This window comes from Geotrypetes seraphini, chromosome 1 (genome assembly GCF_902459505.1).
Source record: "Geotrypetes seraphini chromosome 1, aGeoSer1.1, whole genome shotgun sequence".
Taxonomy (NCBI): Eukaryota; Metazoa; Chordata; class Amphibia; order Gymnophiona; family Dermophiidae; genus Geotrypetes; species Geotrypetes seraphini.
In genome coordinates, this window is record NC_047084.1 from 487,497,409 (window position 1) to 487,520,166 (window position 22,758).

The 22,758-nt window shown below is 40.0% G+C and overlaps 1 protein-coding gene across 1 annotated transcript in view; it reads right to left on the reverse strand.

Annotated features, from left to right (window-relative positions):
• The window catches only part of SMC2 (structural maintenance of chromosomes 2), a 166,584-nt gene that overhangs the window by 116,991 nt on the left and 26,835 nt on the right, over nucleotides 1–22,758 (reverse strand). Inside the window, 4 exon segments of the mRNA XM_033926356.1 lie at nucleotides 5,571–5,730; nucleotides 15,078–15,311; nucleotides 17,952–18,101; nucleotides 19,811–20,044. Coding sequence (XP_033782247.1) covers nucleotides 5,571–5,730; nucleotides 15,078–15,311; nucleotides 17,952–18,101; nucleotides 19,811–20,044 — 778 coding nt within the window.

The following is a 22,758-nucleotide window of genomic DNA, read 5'->3' on the forward strand; positions in this document are numbered from 1 at the left end:
ATCCAGACAATAATGAGATGTAAAAGTATGAACTGAGGACCAAGTAGCAGCCTTGCAGATTTCCTCAATAGGAGTGGAACGGAGGAAAGCTACAGATGCTGCCATAGCTCGGACTCTATGGGCCGTGACAGAACCTTCCAGTGTCAGTCCGGTCTGAGCATAACAGAATGAAATGCACGCTGCCAGCCAATTAGACAACGTACGCTTAGAAACAGGACGTCCCAATTTATTCGGATCAAAGGACAGAAAGAGTTGAGGGAATGATCTGTGGGGCTTAGTACGGTTTAAATAGTAAGCCAGAGCCCTCTTACAGTCCAAAGTATGCAGAGCCTGCTCTCCAGAATGCGAGTGAGGTTTCGGAAAGAAGACAGGCAGAACAATGGATTGGTTGAGATGGAATTCAGAGACAATCTTAGGGAGAAACTTTGGATGTGTACGCAGAACCACCTTGTCATGATGGAAGATTGTAAAAGGTGGATCCGCAACTAGTGCATGTAACTCACTGACCCTCCTGGCAGAGGTAAGAGCAATAAGGAAAAGTACCAAGTGAGGAACTTGAAAGAAGCGGTAGCCAAGGGTTCAAATGGAGGCTTCATTAAAGCGGAAAGAACCACATTGAGATCCCAGATAACAGGAGGGGCTTTAAGAGGTGGTTTCACATTAAAAAGACCCCGCATGAACCTGGACACTAAGGGATGAGCTGAGAGGAGTTTTCCATGGACTGGCTCATGAAAAGCCGCAATAGCACTGAGGTGGACTCTGATTGAAGTGGACTTGAGGCCAGAGTCGGACAACGAAAGGAGATAATCCAACAAGGTCTCCACTGCAAGGGAAGTGGGATCATGATGATGAAGAAGACACCAGGAAGAAAAACGTGTCCACTTCTGATGGTAACATTGTAGAGTGGCCGGTTTCCTGGAGGCATCCAGAATTGAACGAACAGGCTGAGACAAAAGCGAATCACTCGAAGTCAGCCCGAGAGATACTAAGCTGTCAGGTGCAGAGACTGGAGGTTGGGATGTAGAAGGGTTTCCTGATGCTGTGTAAGCAGAGAAGGAAATAGTGGAAGAAGAAAAGGTTCCCTGGAATTGAGTTGAAGTAGAAGGGAGAACCAATGTTGCCTGGGCCATCTCGGAGCAATCAGAATCATGGTGGCTCGTTCCTTCTTGAGTTTGAACAAGGTCCTCAACATGAGAGGCAGAGGAGGGAAAGCATACAGGAACAGATTTGACCAATCGAGGAGAAACGCATCCGCTGCCAGACGGTGAGGCGAGTATAGTCTTGAGCAGAATAGGGGCAGCTGGTGATTGTGAGGAGCTGCAAAGAGGTCTATCTGAGGAGTGCCCCATTGAGCGAAAATGGATTGTAGAGTTACAGGATCGAGTGTCCACTCGTGAGGCTGGAGAATTCTGCTGAGCTTGTCCGCTAAAGAATTCTTTTCTCCCTGAATGTAAATCGCTTTCAGGAATAGATGATGATTTATGGCCCAAGTCCAGATTTTCTGGGCTTCCTGGCACAAGAGGCGAGAGCCCGTTCCACCCTGCTTGTTGATGTAGTACATCGCAACTTGATTGTCTGTGCACAGCAGAAGAACTTGAGGGAAGAGAAGATGTTGGAAAGCCTTGAGGGCATAAAACATCGCTCTGAGTTCCAGGAAATTGATGTGATGCTTCTTTTCTTGGGCTGTCCAAAGGCCTTGAGTTTGGAACTCGTTCAAATGAGCTCCCCAAGCATAAGGGGAGGCATCGGTTGTGATGACTAGTTGATGAGGAGGTAGATGGAACAGCAGACCTCTGGATAGATTTGAGGATACCAACCACCATTGTAGAGACTGACGAAGAGATGATGTCACAGATATGTGACGTGAGCAAGGATCCGTCGCTTGGGACCACTGGGTAGCAAGGGTCCATTGAGGTGTGCGCAGGTGAAGACGTGCCAGAGGGGTGACATGAACTGTTGAAGCCATGTGTCCCAATAGTATCATCATTTGCTTGGCAGAGATGGAACTTTGAGGAAGAACCTGTTGACACAAAACTTGAAGAGTGTGGAGACGGTTGGACGGGAGGAATGCTCTCATGAGGATCGTGTCTAGCACCGCTCCAATGAATTGAAGTCTCTGAGTGGGGATGAGATGAGATTTGGGAAAATTGACCTCGAACCCCAGAATCTGTAAGAACAAGATGGTTTGATTGGTGGCCAGTAGCACTGTTTGAGGAGAACTGGCCTTTATCAACCAATCGTCCAGGTAAGGGAAAACTTGAAGATGATGTGAACGAAGGAAAGCAGCCACCACAATCAGACATTTGGTGAACACTCTTGGAGATGAAGCAAGTCCGAAGGGGAGAACTTTGTATTGGTAATGACAGTGATTGATCATGAAGCGGAGATACTGTCTGGAGGCTAGATGGATGGGAATATGAGTGTAAGCCTCCTTGAGGTCGAGGGAGCATAGCCATTCGCCCTGATTGAGAAGAGGATAAAGAGTTGCTAAGGAAAGCATCTTGAATTTCTCCTTGACCAAGCATTTGTTGAGATCTCGAAGATCTAAAATGGGCCTGAGATCTCCTGTTTTCTTTGGAACTAGAAAGTAACGGGAGTAAAATCCCTGTCCTTTCTGGTCTAGAGGAACTTCTTCTATGGCGTTTAGAAGAAGGAGGGATTGAACCTCTTGAATCAGGAGAGAGGATTGATGAGTGTTCAAAGCAGACTCTTTTGGCAGACTTTGATCGGGATAAGTCTGGAAGTTGAGAGAGTAGCCGTGGCGGATGATGTTGAGGACCCATTGGTCGGATGTAATGATCTCCCAACGGCTGAGATAATAGGTCAGGCGCCCTCCTATCGGTTGAGGAAGATGGGCAGATGGTGGAATATTGGCTATGCTCAGGAGAAACACGTCAAAAGGGTTGGGTAGACTTTTGAGGTGGTGGAGGTTTTTGTTGCTGTTGCGCCTGCCTCGGAGGTTGACGTTGTTGTTGTTGTCGCTGACGTCTAGGTTGTTGAGTAGCCTGAGGTAAGGGGCGAGCAGCATAACGGCGTTGGTAGGCCGATTGTTGTCGGAAAGGCCTAGTAGGTGGAGTCTTCTTTTTATTCTTTAGGAGAGTATCCCAACGTGTCTCATGTGCTGATAGTTTTTGTGTGGTGGAATCCATGGAATCACCAAACAGCTCATCCCCTAAGAGAGGTGCATTTGCTAGACGGTCTTGGTGGTTTACCTCTAGTTCTGAGACCCTGAGCCATGCCTACCTGCGCATAGCCACTGACATAGCCGTGGCTCTAGAAGTCAATTCGAAAGTATCATAAATTGATCTTACTAGAAACTTTCTCAACTGGAGAAGAGAGGAAGTACAGGCCTGAAAATTAGGTTTTTTTGAGATCAGGAAGATATTTCTCAAAAGTGGAGATTGTTTGGATCAAATGCTTCAAATAAAATGAGAAATGAAAAGCATAGTTTCCTGATCTGTTGGCTAGCATGGCGTTTTGATATAACCGCTTACCAAATTTGTCCATTGATTTGCCCTCTCTGCCAGGAGGGACTGAGGCATACACATTAGCTCCCGCTGATTTCTTTAAAGTGGATTCCACTAAAAGAGATTCATGCGGGAGTTGGGGTTTATCAAACCCAGGAATAGGAATCACCCTGTATAAAGAGTCCAGTTTACGAGGGGCTCCTGGGACAGTCAGGGGAGTCTCTAGGTTTTTATAAAACGTTTCTCTCAATATATCATAGAGAGGAAGTTTAAGAAATTCCCTTGGAGGCTGGTCAAAGTCCAAAGCATCAAGAAATGCCTTAGATTTCTTTGACTCAGCCTCCAAGGGAATAGACAAGGATTCACACATTTCCTTTAAGAAAGATGGAAAAGATGTGGAATCTGGGTGAGAAGAGGGATTGGTAACAAGGCGTTCCTCCTCATCAGAAGAGCATTCACCTTCGGATAGAAAGGGCTCTTCAGAATCACCCCATAAATCAGGATCCCTAACCTGAGAGCCATGGTGTCGAGACTCTGGTGTGGAGGGTTCCAGGTGTCGGGTTTTATGGGTGGACTTGCCCGACCTCATGGATACGGTACCAGGCGATGCAACCTGTTGTGCTGGTACCGAGGTTTGTACCGCCTGGTGGTGAGATGTAGGCTCTGGAGCTAAAATCGGCATCGAAGTCGATGAGGTGGTAAGAACCGGTACCGACAAAGTGGATGCCGATAAAAGAGGGCGTTCCACTATCGGTACCGGTGGCTCCGACCGTACCGGAACTGGAAGGTTCTGGGGCAAAAGAGCAGGCAGTAGCTGTTGGAGTTGCTCTCTCAGCTGTACCTGCAGAATGGCGGCAATACGCTCGTCCAGCGAAGGCACCGGTACCGCCTTTTTCTTCTGCGGTACCTTGGGTGCCGCTCGACACTCCGACGAAGAACCCGATGTCGAGGGGCTAACTTCAATCGGAGCGGAGCGCTTCCGTGGGCGCCTCGAGGTCGGCAGGATTGGACTCACTGCAGTGGAGACCGGAGGACGCTCCAGCGGGGAAGGCTTCTTAGCCGGCTTACCTGCTGGATGCGACGCCGGCGCGGTGTCGATGAAGTCGGTGCCGATTGAGATGGAATCGATGTCGGTGCCGGTACGGTGGAATCGGACATCTCGGCACCGAAGAGTAACCGCTGCTGGATTTGGCGGTTTTTAAGTGTTCTTTTTTTCAAAGTTGCACAGCGGGTGCAAGTGGACGCTTGATGGTCGGGACCAAGACACTGCAGACACCAGTTATGCGGGTCTGTCAGTGAGATTGGCTGAGCGCACCGCTGGCACTTTTTAAACCCGGGCTGAGGGGGCATGAAAGTGAAGACAGCCTCTGCCAAATCGAAGGCCGAGGCTTCAATTGTGGCAACAGGCCCCGCCGGGGCGAAACGAAAAATGAAAAGAAAAACAATTAAGTTAGTCTTTTTTTTTTTTTTTTTTTTAAGAAAAGAAATAAAGAAACCTTTATTTAAGCAAAGGTTTACGCGAGCGGGAAGATCGAAAAAATTTTCTTCAACAGCCGTTGAGGAAACGCGTCTTCTTAGCTCCGCGGAAACTAAGAAACTGGGGACCGCGCGCCTCTGTCGGGCAGGAAGGCACTCGCGCGTGCGCGGTGCGGCCTACCAGAACTTTCCAAGTTCTTAGAGTGCAATCACTCTAAAATTGTCCGTACCGGGGCTCCGTCGGTGCCGTCACCCATCAGTCAAGAATATGCTGCCTGCTTGTCCTGGGATAATAGTACTAATTATAATATTTTTTCCATTTCATTTTTCATATTTCACACATATGGCTCAGAGAATTCCTATAAGCAATGGAGCAGTTAGTGCTCCGGGAGGGGGGGGGGTGGGGTTGGGGGGTGTTAGGCGTTTCTACACATCTTCAATTAGGACACTTAACCTAAACACCATTTATAGAATCTGGCCAAATTAATCACTGTAAACATTTTGAGCTCTTCGAGCACATAAATCTCAAGTAGGAAAGAAATGGACCACTGGTCACATCTTATGCAATTTATTCTAAACCTTCTATTTAATAAAGCCATTATATTAGAAATAAAGAACTATGCAGACCTTCATAATTCAGTTTCTTCAGTTCTGCAACTAGTTTCTCTTTCTCTTTTTGCACAGCTTCAAACATCTCTTTATCTTTTTTGTAGCCATTGTCCATCTTTTTCACCTCAGCTTGTTTGGCCTTTAATTCTTTTTCAGCATGGCTTAATTTCATCTGTGCCTGAAAGGAGGAAGCCAGTTAAAGCAAAATAAAATGCCTTTGTACTATGTTACAATATTTTATTGCAAAAGAAAGACATTGCATTTGACCACCAGCAAGTGTGCAGAAAAAACACACAAAAAAAACCACAAAACCACACAGCAGTTTTGCATTTTATGTCTTTTTATGATGCAACACATGAGGCTGGCTTTAGTAATAAAATTTTGTGCATAGTCCACTATATTCAAAAGGTTTATATAAAAATTCCACATTAACTAGCTGCTACAATGTGAGCTTAAACAAAGAGCTTAGAAACATGCAACTTCGAAACAGATGCACACAAAAAAATATTTGTGAGAACTGTTTTCACAAAATTATTGTGTGTGTTTAAAAGGATGCAGATCCTCACTCACTCATGGGGGCAATTAAAAGCATTTCCTTACTCACAGTCTCAAAGTTAACCCCCCCCCCAACAAAAAAAATCCTGAAGATAGCCAAACTAAAACTCCAAAAACTGAGAAAAAAATAGAATTTTGGAGAGGGGAGCCTTCCAGGCAACTTTTTTTTTTTTTTTTTTTCCATTATATTTTTATTTTCAAATTTTACAAAAAGTGTACATAATAATAAAATACAGTTGATAAATGCATGGTATCACTTTTATATCTAACACAATGTATGTCTGGATTTGATTTTCCCCTTCACCCTCCCCCCACCCTTTTATTGCTTTAATATAATATTTTCAAATTTTATAAAAGTATACAACATATTAGAATATAATTGATAATTATTCAATAACATATTTATATCTAATACAATATATTCTGGATAAATTTTATTCATTTTCCCTCCCCCCACCCTTCTATTATTTTTTAATCATATGTTACATTTTGTATCATATATTATAATTTATTATATATAATTTGTTTTCCTTACCCCCCCTATATGTGTGTCATAAAAAAAAAAATCTCTAAAAGAAGAAAAGAAGAAAAAGTATTCCATTATTTAATCATTACAGTATTTTGTCAATGGCCCCCATATTTTTATAAATTTATTATATGTCCCCTTTTGTATTGCTATTGTTCTTTCCATTTTAAAAATATGGCATATTGTATTCCACCAAAATGTGTAATTTAGGTTGTTGTAATTTTTCCAATTGTTAGTTATATGTTGAATGGCAACCCCTGTCATAATTAATAAAAGCTTATTATTTTCTGGTGAAATTTGACTTTTTTTTCTCATCATTGTTCCAAATAAAATTGTATCATATGATATTGCAATATGATTTTCCATTAATTTATTAATTTGTGGCCAAATTGAATTCCAAAAAATTTTAATATAAGGACAATGATATAATAAATGATCTAATGTCCCTGGTTCTAGATTACAGTGCCAGCATCTATTAGACTTAGAACTGTCTAGTTTTTGTAAACGAGTAGGGGTCCAAAAAGCTCTATGTAATAAAAAGAACCATGTTTGTCTCATAGACGCTGACACTGTACATCCCATTCTCCAAGACCAGATTAGTGGCCATTGAGATGCATTAATTTGATGTCCAATCTCAATGCTCCAAATGTCTCTTAGACCATTTTTTGGTTTTTTATTCAAATATCCAGATATTAATTTATACCACAATGCGGCTTGATGTCCTAGGAAGTCTGCTTTAAAGCATAAGAACTTTAAACTATATTGATTGTTTAATGATTTCCATTCAGGGAACCCAACCTGAATGGCCTGCTTCAATTGCAACCATTTAAAACTTTGTGTTTTATTAAGACCAAATCTATGTTGCAATTGTGAAAAATCCAGCAGTTTACCTTCTGAAATAATATCATCTAGAGATCTAATTCCTGCAATAATCCAGTTCTTCCAAAGGATTTGAGCTCCGCCAATTTTGATCTTGGAGTTTATCCATATGGATTGATTAGTTGATTTATATATTGGGATGGGTGTTAATTTATCAATAAATCTCAATGTTTTCCAAGTATCCATTATTATTTTATTTTCTTTGTATCTTTTAGGTATATTAATACTTGGTAAATGAACTAAATTTAGGGGAAACATAAGGCGCCATTCCAAATATAACCAATCTGGTGCATTATCTATAAGTTCTGGGAGGATCCAATACATACCCTGACGTAGAATATAGGCTTGATGGTACCTATAGAAATTTGGAAAATTTACCCCTCCCTCCTTAATTGATTTTTGTAAGGTTACTAAAGCTATTCTAGGTGTTTTACCAAGCCAAAGAAATTTTGTTAAAATTCTATTAAGCTTTTTATAAAAGGACCCCTGAAAATAAATAGGTATCATACTCATTTGGTAGCAAACCACAGGCAACATCATCATTTTAATAGTTTGAACTCTGCCCCACCAAGATATATGTAATGGGTTCCATTGTTCACATAACTCCATTACTTTTTTTAATACATATTTTTCATTTTCTTTTACAGTATCTTCAATTGTTTTTTTAACTTGAATGCCTAGATATTTAAATCCTTCTTCTTTCCATATGAATGGAAAAATATCAAATAATCCTTTTACACAGTAAACATTCAAGGGTATAATTTCAGATTTATTCCAATTAATTTTATAACCTGAAAATTTGCCAAACTTATCAATTAATTCCAATAAAGAAGATAAGGTAGACTCTGGATTTCTCAAATAAAGCAAAATATCATCAGCATAAGCCGAAATTTTATATTCCATATCTGAATATGGAATTCCTTGTATCTCCCTCGTTTGCTGTATTGCTAACAATAAGGGTTCTAATACAACATCAAATAACAAAGGAGATAAAGGACAACCTTGTCTAACTCCCCTCTGCAATTGAAAACCATCAGATATCTTATTATTAATATTTAATCTTGCAATCGGGAAGCTATACAATGTTTTTACCATTTGTATAAATCCAGAACCTATACCAAACCATTCTAAAGCCTGATACATAAAATTCCATTCTACCCTATCAAATGCTTTCTCAGCATCTAATGAAACTGTAAAAGCCGGTTCATCCATTTTTTTTGACAAGTTTAGCATGTGAAATAATAGTCTAGAGTTATTGGAGGAATGTCTTTTAGCAACGAAACCCGTTTGATGCATATCTATAATATGTGGGAGAGCTTTGGCTAATCTCAAAGCCAAAATTTTCGCCAAAAGTTTATTATCAACGTTTATCAAAGATATAGGCCTGTAGTTTGAAACCAAAGTAGGATCTTTATTTGGCTTAGGCAAAACAATTATTATTGATTCAGCCATAGTACCTTTTATATTACCTTTTATAAGTTGTGTCTGATATAATTTTAATAAATGTGGGGAGAGGATATTTTGAAATGTTTTATAAAATTCTACTGTGTAACCATCACCACCTGGAGCGGATCCAACTCTAAGAGATCTCAATGCTGTTTCTAATTCTTTTAATGATATAGGTTCTTCTAAACTTCGTTTTATATGATCAGGAATCTTAGGTCCATTTATTAAATCTAAAAATTTTTTTCCATCTTTTTGTTTCTCCAAATAAGGTTCGGAAGAATATAGATCCTTATAAAAATTTAAAAATTGTTTTAATATTATATTTGTTTGATTTGTTATTATACCATTATCATCTTTTATTCCATTAATATTAGTTCTCCTTTTTTTTGCCTTAAGATAATTTGCTAATAATTTTCCCGCCTTATTAGAATTTCCATAATACACCGTTTGTTTGGAAAACAAATCTTTTCTTATCATTTTTGAAGTTAATTCATTATATTTACCTTTTACTTTCAAAAGAGCTTGTAAAACTTCATATTCCCATTTACTTATCAATTTAGCTTCTAATATTTTTATTTCTTTTTCTAATTCCATATATTGTTTTTTAATTTGTTTCCTAATAAAAGCTGAATATGATATGATATTACCCCTCATAGTTGCTTTAAATGCATCCCATACATTCTCTATAGATGTATCTTCCACTAAATTTATTTGAAAAAATTCATTAATTTGTGTTTTAAAATTTTCCAAAAATTTGTCATCCACAAGCAATGCATTATCAAATCTCCAAAGAGGTCTATTATTTTCTAATTGATCTAATTGTAATTCTATCCATATTCCCGCATGATCCGAAATGATAATAGGATCAATGGAGGCTTTAATCACTTGTTGCACTTTATTTGTTGAAACAAAAATATAATCTATTCTTGAAAATGATTTATGAACCTGTGAACAAAATGAATACTCCTGATCATTAAAATGAAGAATACGCCATATATCTTTCAAATCACATGAACTAACTAAATTATCTAGACCTAAAGATTTAATATTTTTACCTGGTTTTTTATCCAATAATGGATCCATTACAGCATTAAAATCTCCAGCCACCACTAAATTAGAGGCAGCCAGTGGTAATAACATATTTTGTAGCTTTTTGAAAAATTCTGATTGATTCGAATTAGGGGCATATATATTAAATAACGTCAGGGTATCATTTCCCATACCTATATCGATATGTATCCATCTTCCATGTGGATCTGAATTTTTTACCTTTATATTGGCCATACATTTTTTATTTATAAGGATTGCAACCCCTGCTTTTTTACCCACTGCTGGAGCAAAAAAACATTCTTTTATCCATCCACCTGATAATTTCTGTGATTCCTTCATATTAAGATGGGTCTCTTGCAGACAGTAAATATCTGCATTTTGTTTTTTTAAAAATGTTAATATTTTTTTCCTTTTAATTACGTGATTCAGGCCATTGACATTAATAGAATATATTTTAAAAGACATTATATATTTTAATACTTTTCATTATCTTATTCTTCCTCTCCTCTTTCATATTTAATATCCAAAAAATTTTCTTCACGACACACATATTTAACCCTAATGTATCTCCCTTAATTATTCTAATAAATATTCTCCTTATCCCTCCCTTTCCCACCCAATACATTGGCTGCTTAAGGATACACATTGGAACTGTAATCCCAACATTCTCCCCATTCTAGGCAATCAATATTCAATTGTTTAAACAAATTTCCCTTCTATCTATCTATATTGATCTTTTATATTTATTTAATCATTTTCCATAACATTTTATTAATGTATCATTTTCCATTTAACAATATGTTAATTTGTATTTCCTTAGTATTATGATTTCAACATATAATTATTTTAAACATATATGCAGTGTATTATTTAATAATTTTCCTATATTCTGTTCTTTCTTTCATATAATTATTATTGTCTTTTCTTTGTATTGTTTTCCTCCATTTCTTCAAATATTTCGATATGTTATATTTTTTAATTTTTCATAGAATCTTCAAAACCATCTTAATATATTATATTAATATATCATAGGTTCTGGTTTAGAGAGAAAATCTTTTAGTTTTTCGGGATCCTCAAAATATAAGGACTTGTCTCCAGATGACACTCTCATTTTCGCCGGGTAGTATAGACCATATTTAAATCCTTTTTCTTTGAGTAGAGGTCTCATGTCTAGTAGTCTTTTTCTTTTAGTTGCTGTGTTTTTGGCGAAGTCTGGTAAAAACCATAATCTTGATCCTTTATAATTTAAGTTTTTATCTTTTTTTGCAGCATTTAGTATCTCTATTGCTTGTTGGTATCTCAACATTTTGAAAATGATTGGTCTTGGTCTGTTTTTATTTTCTAAATTTTTAATTGGGATTCTATGCGCCCTTTCAATTTCAATTGGTTGTTTCAAGTCTAATTGTAGAATTTTTGGAATTAAATTTTCAAGGAAAAGGATAGTATTTTTTCCCTCTAAATTTTCTTGTATTCCAAAGAGTTTGATGTTCTTTCTTCTTCCTCTATTCTCGTAATCCTCCAGTTGATCTTTTAATTTATTTAATTCCAGGCTGTCGTTTTTACATCTTTTTGATTCACATTCTATATTTTCCATTTTTGATTCTAGTTCAGTTGTTCTTTTGTTGTTAACTTCCATTTGTCTATGTATATTTAAAATTTCTTCTTTCATTTCAGACATATTAGTTATAGTTTCTTTAAGCATTTGTTTGATTTGTTTTAATTCTTCCATGACTTCAGCTTTGCTTAATATGTCTGGTTCATCAATAGGAAGTGGTATCTTGCTTGGTGTTATTTGATCTTGTTTTTGTCTTTTTGCAGATGTACCAACCTCATTTTTGTTTTGTCTGGTGCTTGCCATACTGTTGTTTTTAATCCCTTTTCTTCCAAATTTAAGTTTTATCTTTTAAAGTAGAAATTTTCTTTTCCTTTTTTGCCTTTTTTCCTTTTCCTTTTCTCTTTCTCAGTTATCTGTCTCAATCTTATATACTCCTTTTTTAGTGTCTTTATCTCTTTAATATTGGTAAAAAGGTTCTTTGAAGTAAGTGTCAGTTATTTGTTTCCAGTTCTCTGGCGTCTCTCAACTGCCTCGATGTCTTGCCGCTTCAGCTTTTTTCCAAAAGTTCCGTTAATCCCTTCCTCTGTCTCCTCTCATACAAGCCCAATCGCAGCTTTGTAAGAGAAAAGCAATTTCAATTCAGTTTTTTGTTTATTTAGTAAGTTTGTATTCTTTCTCTGTCTTCAGCGTTTCAGTGTTCAATCACTGAGAGAAAACTCCGGTATTCCTTTCACTCAGTTTTCTTCAATCAATCCCCTCTTTCAGCGTCGTCACCGAAGGGCTTTCACATATATTGTCAGCTCTTTTTCCCTCTAGCTCCGTTCAGCTTTACTCTCTCCCAATATCTATTCGTTTTAGCACGGAGGGAAAAAATTTTTTATCAGCCTTTTTCAGCGCTGGCAGGAGAAGGCTGTATCAAACTGTCACAGTTCCACAATCAACCGTCAGCAGCCTCACATCAAAATCGGCTTCCTTTTCAACAGTTATTCAGCGCACAGAGAAATAACAACACTTTTTATATTTCAAGCTTCTCTTTCAATATCTTACCCAGGCTTGGCAGTTTATAATATCAGGCTGATGTTCCCTACGCCGAGTTTACTTCAAATATGCCCCGTTGCTCTGGCTATCTAACTTCCTGTCATGAAAGAACTCAGCATAAAGAGAAATAAACCCTCTTTCTTTACTTTCCTCCTTCAGACTATTGTTTGATTATCAGGCAGTATACTTTTTATCAATCTTCTTTTTTTTCAATACTTCAATTTATTAATTGATCTCTCAGGGCTTCACTGGCTGTAAAGGGCAATTTCAAACTGTCACAGCTCAGGAATTCAATCAACAGCAGGCTTCACACTAGAATCAGTCTTTCTCTTACTTTCCTTCTCTTTTTGGTCAGTTTAAATTTCTAATATTCCTTCTCTATCCCGTGCCGATCCAATTTTCTTTATTCAATGATCTGTCCGGCAAAAAGGACAATACTGATCTCTCTCATTCACCACCCGTAGGGCTCTGAGTCAGCGCCGGCAGGAGAAATCAAATCACCACACAAATCAACTGACAGCAGCCTCACAATTAGATCAGTTCTTTTCTTTTTAACTTTTTGTCAGTTTTAATCGCTCCAGCAAACCTCCTCTTCAGTCTCCTAATATTTCAGTGAGGAGAAAATTTGCCGATTTTTGCCCTCAGAGTCTCTGTTCAGCGCGGGCAAGAGAAGTTTGTTTCAAACCGTCACAGCTATATCTTTTAAATTTCTCTCGCTGCAAGACTCTCTCTCTCAGTGCCCATAAATTTTATATACGTTGGCCATTTTAAGTTTTTATCTATCTTCACTCTCTGCTTTGCCTTTTCAGTAAAGATAAAAGCCGGTAAAATTACCTTCCCCTCAGCTTTTTTTTGATGTCGGCGATTTGATGTCGGCACTCTAACTTTTCAGCTGTTATTCTTTCAATCTTCAACTTCAGGCTTTAGAGGGTAACATCATCATTATTAATAATTATTTTTTTTTTGAAATCTTCAAGAAGGGAATAATATTTTTTCTTCAGTTGCCTAGATATAGAGGAGCTTAGCGATCACATTTCCATTCGTGTTCGCGTTAAGCCACGCCCCCCTTCCAGGCAACTTTAAAAACTGGCAAAAATCCAGTTTACAGACCCCCCCCCTTCTGATTTTCCCATAGACTATAACAGTCTGTATTCACTGTCACCTGCTGTGCTACAAAGGCATCTCAGCCTGCTTCAGCTCCTGTGTCAAGCTGGAACTTGAAGGATATTGCCTCAAACAAAAATCAGCTTCCCTTGTTAAAATCTTCTGGTTGCCAGTTGGAGCGAGATCAGACTGGACCTCTATCCTCACCGAACTGCGCACGCTAAGGGGGGAGGCGAAACGCAGCCAGCACCCCAAAAGCCCCACAAAAGGACCACAGCCAGTGCCAAATCAGCGTGCGCTCAACCTCCTGAAAAAATCTGGGGGATAAGCTAGCTTTGAGGGGGGAACAGTCCTCGAGCTCCAACAATGTTAAGCAAGATAACAGGTACCACAGAGGGATTAGCCTGTCGGCTGCAGACCCCAAGTCTGCTTCTTACCCCAGAAATACTGGGAACTCTGAACACTGACATCCTCCAAATCTGAAGAAAAGCCCAGAAAATAAAAAAGTTTTAAATAGAGCAGATCAGACACACACCTTACTGCAAGCTTGCAGAAAGAAAAACTGAAGAGGGCAGCACGCTTCATTGAGGAAGAAGGAATTGAAACTGTGATTGACACCTTCTGAAAAGCATGCGGGTTTGGATTCTCTACCCACTTGTCCAGAATGACACATCTATTGTACTATAAATTTCTTTCGATTATGCTCATCTCTAAGCTCTCTTACTAAACTTCTTCCTATGATCTTTCATTCCAGAGCCTCCTTCTGTTGAAAGAGGTCTGTCTCCTATGATTTGGGCCTTAGAAATAGTTAAATTTTATTATATCTTCCCTAACCAACCTTTCCTCTGGGGTATACATGGTTACGTCTGTGCCCAAAGATTTTAAATACAGTTGACTGTTAGTGCCATCCTCTGAACTGACACCATCTTGAGCCTTATAATACATATCTCCAAGGTGTCCTTTGGATGAGATCAAGTAGGACCCGGCAGGAAGACCCATCGCTGATCCAAGTCTAAATCATTTTCTTTAAAGGAAACCCATACTTTGATAGAAAAAATGCCAGCCTATCCAATTTTATTTTTTTATATTTGTTCCGTGTGATAGAACATGAAGTTTAGTACTTTAGTTTAGGAGAGCAAGCGAGTATAAAAATAATTTATCGACATAGCTATGGGAGACTTAGGGCTCCTTTTACAAAGGTGCGTTAGGGCCTTAATGCGCAGAATAGTGTGCGCTAAATTGCCACGCGTGCTAGACCTTAATGCCAGCATTGAACTGGCATTAGTTCTAGAAGCGTAGTGTGGTTTTAGCGTGCACTAAAAATGCTAGCGCACCTTAGTAAAAGGAGCCCTTAGCTACTGCTGTTCAGTACCTGCTTTGCTTCGGTTTCAGCTTTACTAATATCGTTCTTGCAAGTCATCATCTGTCCAGCAAGAGTAGCTTCTTCTCCATCTTCATTGCTGGAAAGGCCAGCGGACACGGCATTGAAGTGCTGCTGGGCAGCGGCCAGGGCATCGATATCCTTCTGACCTGCTTCTTGCAGGGAACTCAGACTGTCTGTTATATTCTTCACCTCTTTCTCCTTTGCTGCCAGTGTTTTAGAATCCTTAAGAGACAATAACATAATCCGCTATTTATCTTCATACAGCTGAACCCTGAATCCTCCGTGAGGCACTTATCTACATGTGAAACTTGGTTGAACACAACTTTAAAATCATAAATGATTCCCTATAATCTATTTTCATTATACATGACAAAATCAAAGATTATAGATGACAAAATCATTAGCTTATTATAGATATCAATTTCATTGTTATGGCAACCACTGCGGTCAGTTTCTGGCACGAGCTGTGCGTCAATTGAGGGGACCTTCCAACATATTGCAATTATGAACATCAGATGGTAGGATTGTATGGGCAGACAGAGAAATTAAGCTGCGAGTGGCTATGTATGCATGCGACAGATATGTGGAAAAATACTCAAAAAGGTCCACTATATGGAAAAAGTATTTCATATTAATGAGGGAAACTACAGTACTTAATTCACCTGACCTGTTAATACTGATGTACTTTGTTTGCTTTTACTATACATCAGGGCTTGATAAAACACAGGGCCAGGTCACCATGGCAACTAAAGAAAAATCCAACCTGGCTCTTCGGGTTTGCAGGATGAGTTGTGTTGAAAAAAAAAAAAAAAAAAAAAGTCTCCCAAGTCAACAGCTAAACTAAATTAAACTAAACCTTAATCTTATATACCACATCCTCTCTATAAAGACAGAGCTCTCTACTGCCCCTCCTCCTCTGTAGGTCTAACAGGCCTCTATCTCCCTCCCTGGGTGCAAACCTCTATCTCCCTCCCACCATCTTTCCCCCTTTCCTTCTGACTTGTTTCACCAGCTGCAGCAGCGATAAATACATGGTGTCTGCAGCCAGCCCTGGAACCTTTCCTCTGCCGCTACCCACCCCTAAGCAAATGGGAAGTTGCATCATTAGGGGGCGAGCTATGGCAGAGGAAAGGTTCTAGGGTTGGCTGCAGACACTATGTATTTATCGCTGCTGCAGCTAGCAAAATAGACAGGTCTGAAGCGCCAGGGGAGAGGGTAGGTAGATGCGGAAGAAGTGCTTGGACCTGTGGAAGTGAGGGAGGTGGAGGCCTGTCAGATCTGTGGGCCCACCCACTTCCCGCTCAGACCCACCCAGCAGCTCTGCATCCTCGACAATGTTGATATGTGGGGAAAGGGGAGCAAGCTGAGCATCTTCCTCCCTTCACAAATTTTTTTTATCAAATAGCTGCCAGTTGAGATTCTCACATGATGCCTATGGCTGCATCCAGGCAAAAAGAAGGAAGTTGAATCAGTGGGGACAGTACGTGGCAGAAGGAAGGCTTCCAGGTTAGCCACGAGCAATGTGAGGAAATTGCTACTGGCAACCATTTGACAAATATTTGTGAGGGACAATGATCAGACTGGCAGAGAATGCATGAAGTGTGGGGAAGAGAAGGAAAGAGATGCTGCAAATGAGGGAGGTGAGAGAGGGAGCATTGCTGGACATGGTGTGGGAGAAGAGAGAGAAGAATAATTGCTGGACATGGGGTGAGAGCAGAGGAGGGGCAAGTCAGGAGAGATACTGGACTGGCAGGGGAATGGTTAAGATAAAATGTGGAACTACAACAGGGGGAAAGGGACTCCTATGAGGAGGGGGCAGGAGGCATGCTGGACTTGCAGGAGGAAAGGGCAAAGGAGAAATGTAAAGTTACCCAGACAAAAAGAAAGAAAAATGTGGGAGATGGAGAGAAGAGATGCTAGATTCACAGAGGTAGGGACACATGCTTCAATGGGTATTGAGGGGGGGAAGACACTGGTCACTGGGTGGAGAGAAGATAGATACCTGATGATTAGGAAAGATTCTGGGCCATGCTAGGTGGGGAGGGTAGAGAAAAGAAGATGAACACACAGAAGGGAGATAGCTGGCATGGAGGAAGTAAAGGGACATGGACAGATGGGTAATGCTGGACAGGGAGAGAATAATAGAAGGGAAATGTTGGAAACAAGGGGGAGCATAGGATCAGGGAGACGGGCGATATTGCACATGAGAGAGGTGATGCTGAATGAATAGGGGCAGGGATACAGAATGGAGATGTTGGGCAGGGGAGGAAGATGGTAAACATGAGGGCAGAATAAAGATAGATGGACATGGAGAAAGAAGCAATATTATATGAACAGAAGATCCTGACAAGAAAGTTAAGAGAAAACAGAGGAAAGTAGAAAACAGAGATGCAGAGATAAAACCAACAAAAAAAAAAAATTAAAATGACCAGACAACAAAGGTAGAAAAATTATTTTATTTCCTATTTTCAGCCCAAATTTAGGAGCTCATCTTTTTTTTTTTGAATAACAGGCCCAAGGTAACCCATATGATAAGTTAAACTAGGGCACCCGATATAATTCTGCCCCCACTACAGAACAACATGCCTTAGAAAGGAGTTAAAACAAAGGTATTCCCTAAACCAGAGGTCATCAAAATTTGTTAAGTGCACAGGGGGGGAATTGTTTAACTTATTTCTTTTTTTCTTTTTTTAAATCTTTATTCATTTTCAAAAATTACAACAAGTGTACAACAATCATTCATAAATAACTTAATTAATCACTTGACATTCTTATTTGTAATATTCCAAATAGATAATTATATAAGAAACCCACCCCTCCCACCTATATACTAATAAAGCGAAATGAGTTATTACTGCTTACCTCCTCCATGCTTTTTACCATCTCTTTGCGTTTATTTTCTTCACCTTTCAAATTCTGCTTTTTAAGATCAAGAGTACTCTGTGCTTTGGTGTCTACTCTCTGGACCTCTGCAAGAGCCTCTTCTAATGAACGAAGAACTCCTCCAACTTCCTGCAAGAAAGTGACAGGTGGCCTAAGAAATGTTTGCACCATCTTCATTTCAGTCTGATATAAAGATCCAAAGGGCAAGGACATACAGCATCACAATAAACCAATTCTAGAAGTACATTTGAGAATGTAGGGCCATGATAAACTGAGTGGCTCAAAGTATTTGTATGTTTATTTGAGATGTAACTTAGTGGCCAGAGCAGCAAGCTGAAAACTAGGAAAGTCAGGGTTCAAATTGCACATCTCTCACTGGTGGTATTCCTTGTGATCTTGGACAATCCCTTCATTCCTCACTGCCTCAGGTACAAGCTTGAAAGTTCTCCAGAGACAGGAGAGACACCAAAGTCACCTGAAGGTAACTTTTCATTGCTAGTTCAAGGCAAGATGTGAGCTAAACTAAAACATGTTTACAAATTACAGCTCATGCTAAAGCATAGTCCCTTGCCCATATTTAAACATAGTTTCAGGATTAGGCAGGTTATATGGAAAGTTAAGAGATTAAAATAAACAAAATCTGACTAATTGAGACTGCAGATGTATAGCCACGGGTGGGCCAGGGTCTACCCACTTTTGCCAGAGACCCACCCAGAGATGGTGCACCCACAATCCAGCATCTCTCACTGCCTTTCCTTCTGCAGGTCCAGGATCCTTGCCTCTTCGTTCTTTTCCCCCTCCCCCCCAGTGCTTACACGTTTATGTTTTCAGACTGTGGCAGAGGGAAGGTCCCAGAATGCCTTTTTGAACTGCTGCCAGGCAGCCTGAAAATGTAAGCTATAAAAGAGTGTGTGGTGGCAACAGCTGCAGAACAAGTAGGCAACGATCCTAGACCTGCAGGATGGAAGACAGCAAAAAATGCTCAAATGTGGGTGGCTGGACTCAGGAAGGGATAGAGGTGCCAGATGTGTGAAAAGGAGGGGGGCTGGAGGGAAGGGAAAGAGATGCTGGACCTGTGGGAGGAAAACTACACCATGTTCAACTTCTGGCAGGCTTAGGGCTCTCTTTGGCCACATGTCTAAGGGCAACTGCTCTAGTTGTACCCCCCTAACAAATCACTGGCACGTTCTATCTTTACATTTTGCACAGTGTAAGAGAACATGCATCTTTTTCTATTTCGCCGGTGTTGTACTACATGCATGGCCTGTCTTTTGGGGATTTCAATTTATGTTTGTGTGTATGGCTTGTGGTCATTTATTCAGTATTTTGCATTTGTGTTCTCTATGTATGACTGAGGTATTCTATTAGCATGAATTTTCTATGTAGTATTCTGTAGTAATTTGGCTTGTTCAGTTTTCTCGATTATATTGATATTTTAGGGCGCCACTGTAATATTTAGGGCCCTAAAATATCAGTTAATGCTGGCATGACAGATTTGCTCAAGGTTCTGAGTGACTTTGTTTTCTAGATTTTTAATTTGCTTTACAATATGCCTGTTAGAGATAATACTAGAGACAAAAATTTTTGTATGGTGAGCATCGGAGCATTTACCTCACCAGCCTGCAGTAGAAACCTGTACCGCAGCTTTATAAAAGAAGCCCTTAGCGATTTGTTAAAACAATCTGACCAAAGATGCCTAAACTTTTGCACCAACTATTGTTTGGTTGCAAGTGTTACAATTTATTCATTTTAGCCTTTCTGTGGGAGAATCCAGTTTCATAAGAAAAAAAAAAAAGTTAAGGCAATCTCTGTACTTGAATACAAATCCTCCTTCTTACCTGATCCTTTTTCTTTTCCAGTTCTGCTATTTCTCCATTGAGCTCCTTCACCTTTCTTTCGTTTTCGACCATCGTTTCCTGAAGTTTCAAAATGTTGTTCTGCATTTCCTGGAGTTCTTCAGCTGAACGTACCTTTGTCTCCTCAGCACAGACAAACTGATATGCAATATATAAACGGCTCAGGTGTTCTATCTCTCGCATTATCTTCTGGTACTCCAAATAGGAAGATCGCTCCTAGTAAACATCATCATTTATAAAAAGCAAACAATTATTATAGCCCCCCTGCAAGGTCAATCTCTTTGCTCCTTTCCCTTCTAAGATATATTTATATAGGGATTGTTTCCTCATTCTTCCATCACTTTTCTTATTACATCCTTCTAAAGATGCAACTTATTCCATACAGCTAAATAAGGTGAAAATTTTGTCTTACCTGTTATTTTCTTTTCCTTTCCTTGAATCCTGTTAGACCAGCTTAAGTCATGCTGCCTGCAGATGGAGCCACAGAACACTGCTTTCCCAGTGACATCACCACAAATATAAAGTGTGAAACAGCCCTGGAACTTGCTAGTATTCTATTGACTAAACTGATCCCAAAAACACCTGAACAAAAAAATACAAAACCCATAAAGAGAACCAGCCCCCCTCCCCCCACCAAGAAAAAGAAAAAATTCAGTTTTAAAAGAACAGTTGGATAATGAGTAAGGCTTCCAATTCTAGAGGTTTATCAGGTGGAAGTTATGAGCTTTATTTTTGAAGCAATTAAGTGCTTTTCCAGAATCAAAAAAACAGAGGTTCAGTGCTGTATTTGCAACATGTGTTAAAAAAACCCCCAGCAGTCATAAATGTCTTTTAGGTGAATTCCATTTAATGACCCAAAAACCCTTTTCTGTTGCTAGCACAAAAGGAGTGCTGGAACATTGCCTCCTATTCCAAGGCTTTTTCATTTTCTCATGAGGCTCTCATGAGGGACTTTCTCAGAAGCTTTCTGAAAATCTAGATACACTAGATATACACAAGCTTTGCCTCATCAGAAAGGGTGAAAGCAAGTTGTTCTCAGTGCTCTAGCTCTGAAAGCAGAGTCCCACTGAACTGTACATACAGTTGGTGGTGCAAAGAGAACGAAAGGAACAAAAAGAGAAAGACAAGAAGCATACACAAGTCCAATAAAAATAGGAATGGAAAGCCAACAAAACCTGGGATCAGTGTCCAGATACAGAAAGTTCATTGCAGCATACCAATTAGACCCAATATGGTCTGTGTTTCGGCTCAGGAACATCTGCCTCAGGGGTTACAATAATTTCTCATATACTGTCAAATTTGAAATTAAAATGACAGTGTCTATCAAAGTGCTCAATTATGACATACATATTATACAATATCATCACAGCATGGGTAATAGCTATGAGAAATTAAGAATGCCTGCTTCAGGAGTCATGAGACAAAACATGGACAGTGTAGGGTCTAATTGGTACGATACAATAAGAACTTTCAGTATTTGGACTCTCATCCTAAGTTATGTTGGTTTTCCAACCCTGCTTTTTTATCATCAATAAATTTTTATTGAATTTTTTAAACTCCCCCAGTAGCAAAAATGAGTCACATCAAACAAAGCAACGAACAACGGAAAAGTGATTCTTCCACATGATAAGAAATCCCCCTCCCCCCTTACACCACAAGACCTGGGTACAAAGAGCTAAGACAATATACTACCCAATTACAAATATAAGCAACAGCCATCGAGCACCCAAGAGTAACACTAACTCACAGTTCCTCCCTTCCCTGCTCCTAGTATCACATTGAGATGAATCATAAGAATTGCTGCTGCTAGGTCAGACCAGTGGTCCATCATGCCCAGCAGTCCGCTTCCTTGGTGGCCCTTAGGTCAAAAATCATTGCCCTGAGACTAGCCTTCCCTGTGTACATTCCGGTACAGCAGGAACTTGTCTAACTTTGTCTTGAATCCCTGGAGGGTGTTTTCCCCTATAACAGCCTCTGGAAGAGCGTTCCAGTTTTCTACCACTTTCTGGGTGAAAACTGGAACTCTTCCTTACGTTTGTACAGAATCTATCCCCTTTTAACTTTAGAGAGTGCCTTCTCGTTCTCTCTACCTTGAAGAGGATGAACAACCTGTCTCTATCTACCAAGTCTATTCCCTTCATTATCTTGAATATTTCGATCATGTCCCCTCTCAGTCTCCTCTTTTCGCCTGGGCCAATCCAGAGCCACTAGAACCACAAGGCATGGATGGCGAACTATGCGGAGAAGAACTCTGCCCATTAATGGCCACGGAGGGAACACATACAACAGCCCCTCCGTTGGCCATGGTTGAACCAGAGCATCCAATCCCTTGGCTTGACTGTCTCTGCGACGACTGAAGAAGTGGGGTGTTTTGGCATTGACATCTGTGATCATCATGGCCATGAGGGGCTGACCCCAAGACTGCACTATCAACTGAAAGGCCACATAGCTTAGACACCACTCTCTGGGATCTAGCACGTGACGACTGAGGAAGTCCGCTTGAACATTCTCCACTCCAACTATGTGGGAGGCCGAAATGTCCTGAAGATGAGACTCTGCCCAAACCATGAGCAGAGTCGCCTCCTATGCCACCAAAGGGCTCCTGGTGCCCCACTGATGATTGACATAGGCCACCACCGTGGCATTGTCCAAAAGAACCCTGACAGAATTGTCCAGCAGAAAGGACTGGAAGGCTAACAAAGCCAGACTGATAGCTCTGGTCTAAGACATTTATCGACCAGGAAGCCTCCTCCGTGGACTAGGTGCCCTGAGCTGAGTGACCTAGACACTGAGCTCCCCAACCAAGAGGACTGGTATCCGTGAGCTACACCGTCCACTGCAGCTGGTCCAGACTCGCCCCTTGTACAAGATGGGAGGTCTGAAGCCACCAATGAAGACTGCAATGAGCCTGAACAGGATGATCTAGACTG